At 44.4% G+C, this 12,867-nt stretch overlaps 1 protein-coding gene across 1 annotated transcript in view; it reads left to right on the top strand.

Moving 5' to 3' along the window:
- Positions 1–12,867, top strand: part of casd1 (CAS1 domain sialic acid O acetyltransferase 1) — a 29,506-nt gene that overhangs the window by 12,757 nt on the left and 3,882 nt on the right. Inside the window, exons 12-17 of the mRNA XM_088929398.1 lie at positions 9,520–9,676; positions 10,261–10,340; positions 10,635–10,736; positions 11,132–11,272; positions 11,765–11,842; positions 12,683–12,775. Of these exons, the coding sequence (XP_088785524.1) occupies positions 9,520–9,676; positions 10,261–10,340; positions 10,635–10,736; positions 11,132–11,272; positions 11,765–11,842; positions 12,683–12,775 (651 nt within the window). The remainder of the gene's footprint in view (positions 1–9,519; positions 9,677–10,260; positions 10,341–10,634; positions 10,737–11,131; positions 11,273–11,764; positions 11,843–12,682; positions 12,776–12,867) is intronic.

Genomic DNA, 12,867 nt, shown 5'->3' on the forward strand with positions numbered 1-12,867 from the left:
GAAAACCGTCTTTGAGAACACAGACGGAGAGATTAGAGTGGTCGTGGCCGTCAGAGGTGAAATGAGAAACAATGGGCTTGGAGAGATCTTTAATCTTTACAGCCCTGACGTGTTCTCTGAAACGGTCTCCGAGTCTCCTTCCTGTTTCTCCAATGTAGATGGCTGGGCATTTACTGCAAGAGATACAGTAAACAAGGTTGCTGGAGGTACAAGATGCTGTCTGGGTGATCCGGAATTGTCCTGAGGGGCCTTGAATGAGTGTGGTGGTGGCTGTGTATTTGCAGGTGATACAGCGAGCTCTGTTGCAAGGGAAAGTGCCTGGTGTGGATGGTTGTTGAGGGCGGTCAAGGGAGCTGTGAACAAGGAGGTTACGCAGATTAGGTGGTCGGCGATATGAGATAATAGGGCGATCAGAAAAGAGGGCCCCAATGGAGGGATCATCCTGTAGGATGGAAAAGTTGTGGTTAATGGTCCTGGGGATAGGAAGTGTGTTAGGGTGGTAAGGAAGCACCAGAGGAATGCGGTTGTTACGGCGGGAGTTCCTGATCGGGTTGATGGTCCGGGGGGTGTTTTTGGCTCGGGCAAGGGCCCTGTCAATCACACTGCTGGGGTATCCTCTGTTGATGAAAAATGAGTACATTTCGAGGGCTTGGTTCTCGAAGTCGATGTCGTCGCTGCATAATCGTCGTAACCTAAGGAACTGTGAAAAAGGAAGAGAGTTTTTAGTGTGGTTGGGGTGAAATGAGCTGTACAGGAGGTAGCTGTGTGAATCCGTGGGTTTGTAATAAACTGAAGTGGACAGTCGGGGGTAGTTGATAGACAAGTGGATGTCTAGAAACGGAAGAGTAGTGGAAGATATGTTAATCGTATATTTGAGGGACGGGTGGAAGTTGGTGAAATGGTGCAGGAAGAACTCAAGCTGATCGTTGGAGCATGTGGCGGCACCGACGCAGTCATCAATATATCGTTTGTAGAGGTCAGGGACATAGCCAGTGTAGGAAGCGAAGAAGCGTTCTTCTACCCAGCCGACAAAAATGTTGGCATAGCTGGGTCCCATTCTGGTGCCCATGGCAACTCCACTGACCTGTTGGTAAAAAAGATTATTGAAAGAGAATGCGTTCAGTGTGAGGACCAATTCTGCAAGGCGTACCAGGGTGTGGGTGGGTGGATCAAGCACTGTGCGTTTGTCCAGCATGTGCTTGAGTGCTGTAAGGCCGTCATTATGGGGAATGACGGTGTACAGAGATGTGATGTCCATGGTAAAAATGTAGCATTCGGTACCCTGAAATTGGAAATCATTAAAAAGTTGGAGCGCGTGGTTGGTGTCTTCCCTCATACATCAAAGACACCAACCACGCGCTCCAACTTTTTAATGATTTCCAATTTCAGGGTACCGAATGCTACATTTTTACCATGGACATCACATCTCTGTACACCGTCATTCCCCATAATGACGGCCTTACAGCACTCAAGCACATGCTGGACAAACGCACAGTGCTTGATCCACCCACCCACACCCTGGTACGCCTTGCAGAATTGGTCCTCACACTGAACGCATTCTCTTTCAATAATCTTTTTTACCAACAGGTCAGTGGAGTTGCCATGGGCACCAGAATGGGACCCAGCTATGCCAACATTTTTGTCGGCTGGGTAGAAGAACGCTTCTTCGCTTCCTACACTGGCTATGTCCCTGACCTCTACAAACGATATATTGATGACTGCGTCGGTGCCGCCACATGCTCCAACGATCAGCTTGAGTTCTTCCTGCACCATTTCACCAACTTCCACCCGTCCCTCAAATATACGATTAACATATCTTCCACTACTCTTCCGTTTCTAGACATCCACTTGTCTATCAACTACCCCCGACTGTCCACTTCAGTTTATTACAAACCCACGGATTCACACAGCTACCTCCTGTACAGCTCATTTCACCCCAACCACACTAAAAACTCTCTTCCTTTTTCACAGTTCCTTAGGTTACGACGATTATGCAGCGACGACATCGACTTCGAGAACCAAGCCCTCGAAATGTACTCATTTTTCATCAACAGAGGATACCCCAGCAGTGTGATTGACAGGGCCCTTGCCCGAGCCAAAAACACCCCCCGGACCATCAACCCGATCAGGAACTCCCGCCGTAACAACCGCATTCCTCTGGTGCTTCCTTACCACCCTAACACACTTCCTATCCCCAGGACCATTAACCACAACTTTTCCATCCTACAGGATGATCCCTCCATTGGGGCCCTCTTTTCTGATCGCCCTATTATCTCATATCGCCGACCACCTAATCTGCGTAACCTCCTTGTTCACAGCTCCCTTGACCGCCCTCAACAACCATCCACACCAGGCACTTTCCCTTGCAACAGAGCTCGCTGTATCACCTGCAAATACACAGCCACCACCACACTCATTCAAGGCCCCTCAGGACAATTCCGGATCACCCAGACAGCATCTTGTACCTCCAGCAACCTTGTTTACTGTATCTCTTGCAGTAAATGCCCAGCCATCTACATTGGAGAAACAGGAAGGAGACTCGGAGACCGTTTCAGAGAACACGTCAGGGCTGTAAAGATTAAAGATCTCTCCAAGCCCATTGTTTCTCATTTCACCTCTGACGGCCACGACCACTCTAATCTCTCCGTCTGTGTTCTCAAAGACGGTTTTCCAAACTCATACATCAGAAAGACCACCGAAACTAAAATTATTCTGCAGCTAGGATCACACCTTCTCCCTTCCCTTAACGACAGACTAATGTTCTTTTAAATTTTCTCCATTCATTGGAAGTTTCATTTCACACCTCTCTGCACCCATTCTGACTTCACACCTCTTGATTGGCCTCTCTTTCTGTCCCCTGCTCCCGCCTCTCACTCCTCCTCCCTCCCAACCTTTGTTCTCCCGCTACTTTACCTTTGCCTACTGCCCTGTCTCTCTCACACCTGAAGAAGGCTCCACGGCCGAAACGTTGTGTTCTCTTTCTTCTTTTTTTCAGCATGGAATAAACCTATTACTTGTTCCTTTGCAGCCTACGCATGCTGACGCAGCTACCCACCTGAACTACTACCACCTACAGCTGCTGCGACCCACTATGCCTTCCTCCAAATCTCTTTCTAGATCTCTTCGTCATACCTTCTCTTCCTCCCTGGGCCACTTGCCCTCTTCTCTCACTAAACCAGCATTCCGTCTCTTCACAGCTATCTGTTCCAAGACCAGGCTTTCTAACCACCTTCTATTCCTTTACAGATGTCGTCGACATAATATCATCCCTAAAGGATTTTGCCTTAAATTTAATACCTTTTCTTTTGACTCTGATACCACCCAGAGTAACACTCAGAGACTTCTAAAACAATTTTCTAGGAAACTAATGCTCTCTACCATTTTCTCCCTCAAAAAACAGATTATCCTTTCCGACAACAACATCAAAGAGGCTAAGGAATTTATACGGCTTACAGCTCCACATCATCTTCCCTTCATAACTAACCTCATTAGATCTCTCAACTCTAAACTCTACCAGTTTCTCACTACAGAGAAGGACAAAAAACTCAGTCATCTTCTACAGAAGAAAACCATCAACACCCCGAACACCCTCACCAACCCTAACCTTGTTGTCACCATACCTTCTGACCTTTCCCTTTCACAGGATGAGCGATCCCTCCTCAGCAAAGGGCTCAGTTTTGTACCAGTTCCCAGGAAGCTGGACATCCCCCAGACCAATGTCGACCTTAACCGCTTTTACCGCAGGATCCGTCTCAGAGCACATTTTGCCGACAATTCCTCTTCACAGGCAGCTGATAACAACCCGGTTATTGATGTCATTAACAACATTAATCCCAAACAGAGCTGTTGGACTCCCTCCTCTGGCCGTTTTCCACCAGTTGATTATTTCATCAACCAATGCACTAATCAAGCTCCCAAGGCACTCTCTATACCCAGTAAACATAGGTCTAACCTCACCCAAGGAGAAAATCAGGCGCTCCAGTCTCTCCGCAACAGGGATGATATCGTCATCAAACCAGCGGACAAAGGAGGCGCTGTTGTGGTGTGGCGTAAGGATCTATACATCTCTGAAGCCTCTAGACAACTAACTGACACTTCTGCCTACCTCCCTCTCCAACAGGACCCTACCACTGACTACCAAAAGGAAGTGGTATCCACCATTTCTCTTCTTATCAGCAGTAATGAGCTCCCCCAGGAGGCAAACCGGCTCATCATGGAACATCCACAGGTATCTCAATTTTACCTCCTCCCCAAAATCCACAAACCGGACACCCCTGGACGCCCCATCGTATCAGCATGTAACTGTCCAACTACTTACATCTCAGCCTTTCTCGACAGCCTCATGAGACCGCTGGTTGAAGATCTTCCCTCATACATCAAAGACACCAACCACGCGCTCCAACTTTTTAATGATTTCCAATTTCAGGGTACCGAATGCTACATTTTTACCATGGACATCACATCTCTGTACACCGTCATTCCCCATAATGACGGCCTTACAGCACTCAAGCACATGCTGGACAAACGCACAGTGCTTGATCCACCCACCCACACCCTGGTACGCCTTGCAGAATTGGTCCTCACACTGAACGCATTCTCTTTCAATAATCTTTTTTACCAACAGGTCAGTGGAGTTGCCATGGGCACCAGAATGGGACCCAGCTATGCCAACATTTTTGTCGGCTGGGTAGAAGAACGCTTCTTCGCTTCCTACACTGGCTATGTCCCTGACCTCTACAAACGATATATTGATGACTGCGTCGGTGCCGCCACATGCTCCAACGATCAGCTTGAGTTCTTCCTGCACCATTTCACCAACTTCCACCCGTCCCTCAAATATACGATTAACATATCTTCCACTACTCTTCCGTTTCTAGACATCCACTTGTCTATCAACTACCCCCGACTGTCCACTTCAGTTTATTACAAACCCACGGATTCACACAGCTACCTCCTGTACAGCTCATTTCACCCCAACCACACTAAAAACTCTCTTCCTTTTTCACAGTTCCTTAGGTTACGACGATTATGCAGCGACGACATCGACTTCGAGAACCAAGCCCTCGAAATGTACTCATTTTTCATCAACAGAGGATACCCCAGCAGTGTGATTGACAGGGCCCTTGCCCGAGCCAAAAACACCCCCCGGACCATCAACCCGATCAGGAACTCCCGCCGTAACAACCGCATTCCTCTGGTGCTTCCTTACCACCCTAACACACTTCCTATCCCCAGGACCATTAACCACAACTTTTCCATCCTACAGGATGATCCCTCCATTGGGGCCCTCTTTTCTGATCGCCCTATTATCTCATATCGCCGACCACCTAATCTGCGTAACCTCCTTGTTCACAGCTCCCTTGACCGCCCTCAACAACCATCCACACCAGGCACTTTCCCTTGCAACAGAGCTCGCTGTATCACCTGCAAATACACAGCCACCACCACACTCATTCAAGGCCCCTCAGGACAATTCCGGATCACCCAGACAGCATCTTGTACCTCCAGCAACCTTGTTTACTGTATCTCTTGCAGTAAATGCCCAGCCATCTACATTGGAGAAACAGGAAGGAGACTCGGAGACCGTTTCAGAGAACACGTCAGGGCTGTAAAGATTAAAGATCTCTCCAAGCCCATTGTTTCTCATTTCACCTCTGACGGCCACGACCACTCTAATCTCTCCGTCTGTGTTCTCAAAGACGGTTTTCCAAACTCATACATCAGAAAGACCACCGAAACTAAAATTATTCTGCAGCTAGGATCACACCTTCTCCCTTCCCTTAACGACAGACTAATGTTCTTTTAAATTTTCTCCATTCATTGGAAGTTTCATTTCACACCTCTCTGCACCCATTCTGACTTCACACCTCTTGATTGGCCTCTCTTTCTGTCCCCTGCTCCCGCCTCTCACTCCTCCTCCCTCCCAACCTTTGTTCTCCCGCTACTTTACCTTTGCCTACTGCCCTGTCTCTCTCACACCTGAAGAAGGCTCCACGGCCGAAACGTTGTGTTCTCTTTCTTCTTTTTTTCAGCATGGAATAAACCTATTACTTGTTCCTTTGCAGCCTACGCATGCTGACGCAGCTACCCACCTGAACTACTACCACCTACAGCTGCTGCGACCCACTATGCCTTCCTCCAAATCTCTTTCTAGATCTCTTCGTCATACCTTCTCTTCCTCCCTGGGCCACTTGCCCTCTTCTCTCACTAAACCAGCATTCCGTCTCTTCACAGCTATCTGTTCCAAGACCAGGCTTTCTAACCACCTTCTATTCCTTTACAGATGTCGTCGACATAATATCATCCCTAAAGGATTTTGCCTTAAATTTAATACCTTTTCTTTTGACTCTGATACCACCCAGAGTAACACTCAGAGACTTCTAAAACAATTTTCTAGGAAACTAATGCTCTCTACCATTTTCTCCCTCAAAAAACAGATTATCCTTTCCGACAACAACATCAAAGAGGCTAAGGAATTTATACGGCTTACAGCTCCACATCATCTTCCCTTCATAACTAACCTCATTAGATCTCTCAACTCTAAACTCTACCAGTTTCTCACTACAGAGAAGGACAAAAAACTCAGTCATCTTCTACAGAAGAAAACCATCAACACCCCGAACACCCTCACCAACCCTAACCTTGTTGTCACCATACCTTCTGACCTTTCCCTTTCACAGGATGAGCGATCCCTCCTCAGCAAAGGGCTCAGTTTTGTACCAGTTCCCAGGAAGCTGGACATCCCCCAGACCAATGTCGACCTTAACCGCTTTTACCGCAGGATCCGTCTCAGAGCACATTTTGCCGACAATTCCTCTTCACAGGCAGCTGATAACAACCCGGTTATTGATGTCATTAACAACATTAATCCCAAACAGAGCTGTTGGACTCCCTCCTCTGGCCGTTTTCCACCAGTTGATTATTTCATCAACCAATGCACTAATCAAGCTCCCAAGGCACTCTCTATACCCAGTAAACATAGGTCTAACCTCACCCAAGGAGAAAATCAGGCGCTCCAGTCTCTCCGCAACAGGGATGATATCGTCATCAAACCAGCGGACAAAGGAGGCGCTGTTGTGGTGTGGCGTAAGGATCTATACATCTCTGAAGCCTCTAGACAACTAACTGACACTTCTGCCTACCTCCCTCTCCAACAGGACCCTACCACTGACTACCAAAAGGAAGTGGTATCCACCATTTCTCTTCTTATCAGCAGTAATGAGCTCCCCCAGGAGGCAAACCGGCTCATCATGGAACATCCACAGGTATCTCAATTTTACCTCCTCCCCAAAATCCACAAACCGGACACCCCTGGACGCCCCATCGTATCAGCATGTAACTGTCCAACTACTTACATCTCAGCCTTTCTCGACAGCCTCATGAGACCGCTGGTTGAAGATCTTCCCTCATACATCAAAGACACCAACCACGCGCTCCAACTTTTTAATGATTTCCAATTTCAGGGTACCGAATGCTACATTTTTACCATGGACATCACATCTCTGTACACCGTCATTCCCCATAATGACGGCCTTACAGCACTCAAGCACATGCTGGACAAACGCACAGTGCTTGATCCACCCACCCACACCCTGGTACGCCTTGCAGAATTGGTCCTCACACTGAACGCATTCTCTTTCAATAATCTTTTTTACCAACAGGTCAGTGGAGTTGCCATGGGCACCAGAATGGGACCCAGCTATGCCAACATTTTTGTCGGCTGGGTAGAAGAACGCTTCTTCGCTTCCTACACTGGCTATGTCCCTGACCTCTACAAACGATATATTGATGACTGCGTCGGTGCCGCCACATGCTCCAACGATCAGCTTGAGTTCTTCCTGCACCATTTCACCAACTTCCACCCGTCCCTCAAATATACGATTAACATATCTTCCACTACTCTTCCGTTTCTAGACATCCACTTGTCTATCAACTACCCCCGACTGTCCACTTCAGTTTATTACAAACCCACGGATTCACACAGCTACCTCCTGTACAGCTCATTTCACCCCAACCACACTAAAAACTCTCTTCCTTTTTCACAGTTCCTTAGGTTACGACGATTATGCAGCGACGACATCGACTTCGAGAACCAAGCCCTCGAAATGTACTCATTTTTCATCAACAGAGGATACCCCAGCAGTGTGATTGACAGGGCCCTTGCCCGAGCCAAAAACACCCCCCGGACCATCAACCCGATCAGGAACTCCCGCCGTAACAACCGCATTCCTCTGGTGCTTCCTTACCACCCTAACACACTTCCTATCCCCAGGACCATTAACCACAACTTTTCCATCCTACAGGATGATCCCTCCATTGGGGCCCTCTTTTCTGATCGCCCTATTATCTCATATCGCCGACCACCTAATCTGCGTAACCTCCTTGTTCACAGCTCCCTTGACCGCCCTCAACAACCATCCACACCAGGCACTTTCCCTTGCAACAGAGCTCGCTGTATCACCTGCAAATACACAGCCACCACCACACTCATTCAAGGCCCCTCAGGACAATTCCGGATCACCCAGACAGCATCTTGTACCTCCAGCAACCTTGTTTACTGTATCTCTTGCAGTAAATGCCCAGCCATCTACATTGGAGAAACAGGAAGGAGACTCGGAGACCGTTTCAGAGAACACGTCAGGGCTGTAAAGATTAAAGATCTCTCCAAGCCCATTGTTTCTCATTTCACCTCTGACGGCCACGACCACTCTAATCTCTCCGTCTGTGTTCTCAAAGACGGTTTTCCAAACTCATACATCAGAAAGACCACCGAAACTAAAATTATTCTGCAGCTAGGATCACACCTTCTCCCTTCCCTTAACGACAGACTAATGTTCTTTTAAATTTTCTCCATTCATTGGAAGTTTCATTTCACACCTCTCTGCACCCATTCTGACTTCACACCTCTTGATTGGCCTCTCTTTCTGTCCCCTGCTCCCGCCTCTCACTCCTCCTCCCTCCCAACCTTTGTTCTCCCGCTACTTTACCTTTGCCTACTGCCCTGTCTCTCTCACACCTGAAGAAGGCTCCACGGCCGAAACGTTGTGTTCTCTTTCTTCTTTTTTTCAGCATGGAATAAACCTATTACTTGTTACTTGTGTATTACCTGTCTGCCTTCCTTATAGCTGTCTGAGCTCCTTTCAGGCTCAGATGAGTGTGATGAGACCACTGTGATTGAATCTGCTTGACTGCTGGCTCTATTTAGTCAGTTGACACAGTCTGGTTGGTGATCCTTGTTTTTGAGCTGCCTGAAATGTGTGTGGTATCTTCCAAACTAGAGTGTTGTCCGAAATGGTCATGTGTGCAACCTTGATCCTCCATTTGCTTCTGCTTGTTCTGGGTCTTTGCTCTAACCAGTCCTTGTTAAATAACCTTCATCACCAGGGTCTGAAACGTACAGTAACTGAAGAGTCAGATGAGTTAATCCAGTACCTGGTGGGGTCTTGCAGTGTCATCGAACGGATTTGTCAAGGCTGTCTAAACTGGTGCCTGGTTTTGTTCTGTTTCTTTTCAATGTAGGTCCTCTTCCGGCTGAACTTCCTTGTGGTAGTGCTGTGTCTCGTGATGGATCGGCCTTATCAGTTCTACTATTTTGTGCCGTTAGTTACATTCTGGTTTGCCGTCATCTATGTCACATTAGCCATATGGCCTCAGATTCTGCAGAAAAAAGCAAATGGTAATTTTTTTTGAAAAAATGTGAATGATTTCCTTTTATGTTAAAAAGGGAATTAAGAAAAAGGGCTAAAAGGATGTTGTATTTTATGTGAATTAGGATGAAAAAAGCTGAGGCCTTCAGGCCTAGAAAGTTTCATATTGTTCTGGTTTTCTTAGACACTCTTTTACCACTGTGGTTTAACGCCTGAAAATAACTGAACGTGATTCTTTTTTGTTCACACTTTGACCACTTTGTAGTGCCAGATTTACAGCTTATATTATAAAGCCAGATTCACGTTTTCTGCAAAGGTTTTAAGAGTGTTTCAACAAAAAAACTCCAATGAAATCTGAAAGTAGTTTAATTAAGCATGGACAGAAATTAAGAATTTGTAATTACTCCTTCAAACTGCACAATAACATTGTTAGAAAGGTTTAATGGTCTGTTATAGAAAAAAAGATACACCTTTCTGATCTTACAGTGTTTTTTAATTAAATTTAATTTGTCATTCATGATGTATTGAATTCATTCATTCATTTAATTATATATTGTATGAACAGAACAGAATGTAGAATATTGCAATATAACTATAATATCTCTTTTCTTAGGCAGTGGGATCTGGCATTTGGGTTTGCTGCTGAAGCTTCTGGCTTTGCTTTTGTTCATATGCTTTTTGACTTATTCACGGGTGAGTTAAGTCTTGATGTAGATACAAGCATTAATTAATCCAGGTGAGCAGTCTAATCACCCATCAGATCTGGACAGGGTTCTTATCTGGCCTGTAACATACGTTTGTTCAGTACGTAGATAAACTGATAGATTTTTAGTCTATACAGCAAAATGGCTCTTATTTTTACCCGTTTTATTTTTACAAAACACAAGCAGATTGCTGGCAGCACTGTTCCTTCTTGTCGTGTCTACTTCTGTTTTTTTCCCCTGGTCTGATTGTCTTTGTGTTAAGAGTTGCTCTTCCTTGTTTCAGGGTGTTTTTAACAGTATTTTCTCCATCTGGCCAATATCGAAGCTCTTTGAATTGCATGGGAGCAGCCACGAATGGTGGTTTAGGTGGAAGCTGGATCGTTTTGTACGTATTTTTTTCCATGTTACGTTTAGACTTAGATAAATTTGAAATGTTTCTGATTTTTGGGGGGAATTCCATATTGGCAAACCTTTGTATTACTGTGTTAAGCAGACCTATACAGTGTATGGTTTGACTGTGATTGTTTACAGTGCCAAGTATAAATCCTGACAAACTTAACCAAAGGAACAATTAAAGGTTTATTCCATGCTGAAAAGAAAAGAAAGGAAACACCGTTTCGGCTGTGGAGCCTTCTTTGGGTGGGAAGAAGAAGGCTCCACAGCCCAAACATTGTGTTTCCTTTCTTCTCTTTTCAGCATGGAATAAACCTTTACTTGTTCCTTTGCAGCCTACGCATGCTGAAGCTGCTCCCTACTTAAACTTAACCAAATCTTTTTCAGGCTGTATTCCATGGAATGCTGTTTGCATTTGTGTACCTCGTGCTACAGAAATGTCAGGTGCTTTCAGAAGGCAAAGGGGAACCACTGTTTTCCAACAGAGTGTCCAACTGTTTGCTCTTCGTTTCCGTAGTTTCTTTTCTGGTAAGCTTATATTAAAGTAGGGAGACTGGTTTCATCCTCTTGAACTTCTCCTTCTTTACAAATACTGTATATCCTTGCTATAGTTTGTTTTCCTGCTATAGAAAGACTTTAACTGCATTTTTTAAAAAAGGCAATTCTTATGTTATGTTTGTCTGCATATTTATTCTGCATTGATTTTAATTTTGATATACTGTAGTGGTCAATTTATGTTCCTACAGTCTTTTTATTGTAATGTCTATACTACTTATGTCAGGATTGTACCAAACTCTATGCAGTTAGACACAATTCCTATTTCTGTGTTTATCTGCATGTAGAAATGTATACAGTCCTGTATTTACAAAATGAAGCTATTCTATTTTGCAACAAGCCTTAAGATGAAAATACTCAGGGCTCTTCTGATTTTGTGACCATTGTCATTGCATATTGCTTGTCCAGTATGTGAAGCTGAGGTTGTGTTTTCATTTTTTTTAACATCATGTTTGTTTATTGCAGACATATTCCATATGGGCAAGCAGTTGTAAAGATAAGACTGAGTGCAATGAATTGCATCCGTATATATCAGTGGTACAGGTAATGTTTACCTTTAAAGTTTTTGGTGAAATTTGATGAAGTATTCATAGAGAAATTCAAAAACAGTCTCTGAAACACATCGTGTTTGCACCATGCCATGCGTCCTGTTCTACTGTATATTATAGTAGTGTTTATAATAACTTTCTATTGCGTGACGTTGAGTAGTGCAGAAAAGCATATCAAGTGAAATGCATGTTAATTATGTATGCAATTGAAAAGTTTAATTGGTTAAAAAGTTTAAGAAAAATGTTTAATTGGTATATCGTCTACAAAATCTAATTTAAAAAAGACAGAAACTAAATATAGAGAAAATAGTCATCTATTGTTTGACACTACAGATTTTTCAATCCTGCTGTTGGTCACTGTGTTTTCTATGTTGGTTTGCTTAGTTTACTCTTTTATTTTATTTTTTATTTTTTATTTTATAGGAATCAGTCTGTCTAACATAGGAAATGTTTTTCCTTCAGTAAAGTTGTATGCAAATGTTTGGACACTCCTGGCCAAATTACATGTTTTGTTGATTTTCTAAGTAAAAAAGAAGTTAACACAACCTCTGCAGTGAACAAACATAAACTTGACATATTTCTGCAGATGCAGTTACTATTTATTTGCTGAATTTAACAGATTGAAAAAAATAAAACCGTAAATGTGGCATGTGCAAAAGTTTGGTTTTCAGTCAGTACTTAGTAACACCCCCTTTGGTAGAAATCACAGCCTCCAAACATTTCTTGTAGCCAGCTAACAGTCTTTCTGTTCTTGCTTTAGGAATTTTTTAGGGGTGCCCATATTTTTGCATACAACTATATATTTCAGAAACTAGCTTTCTTTTGTTTCTTGCAGATTCTAGCCTTCATTCTAATCAGGAACATTCCTGGTTATGCCCGCTCTTTGTATAGTTCATTCTTTGCGTGGTTTGGCAAGATTTCTCTAGAGGTAAGAAACACGTCATAATTGTGAACCGCGTAGGAGGTAATTGTTAAATTTTCAGAAACTTTAAGTCAGACCTATGACTCCTCAGTCATAGG

Source organism: Atractosteus spatula, chromosome 12, assembly GCF_055471065.1.
Source record: "Atractosteus spatula isolate fAtrSpa1 chromosome 12, fAtrSpa1.hap1, whole genome shotgun sequence".
Taxonomy (NCBI): domain Eukaryota; kingdom Metazoa; phylum Chordata; class Actinopteri; order Semionotiformes; family Lepisosteidae; genus Atractosteus; species Atractosteus spatula.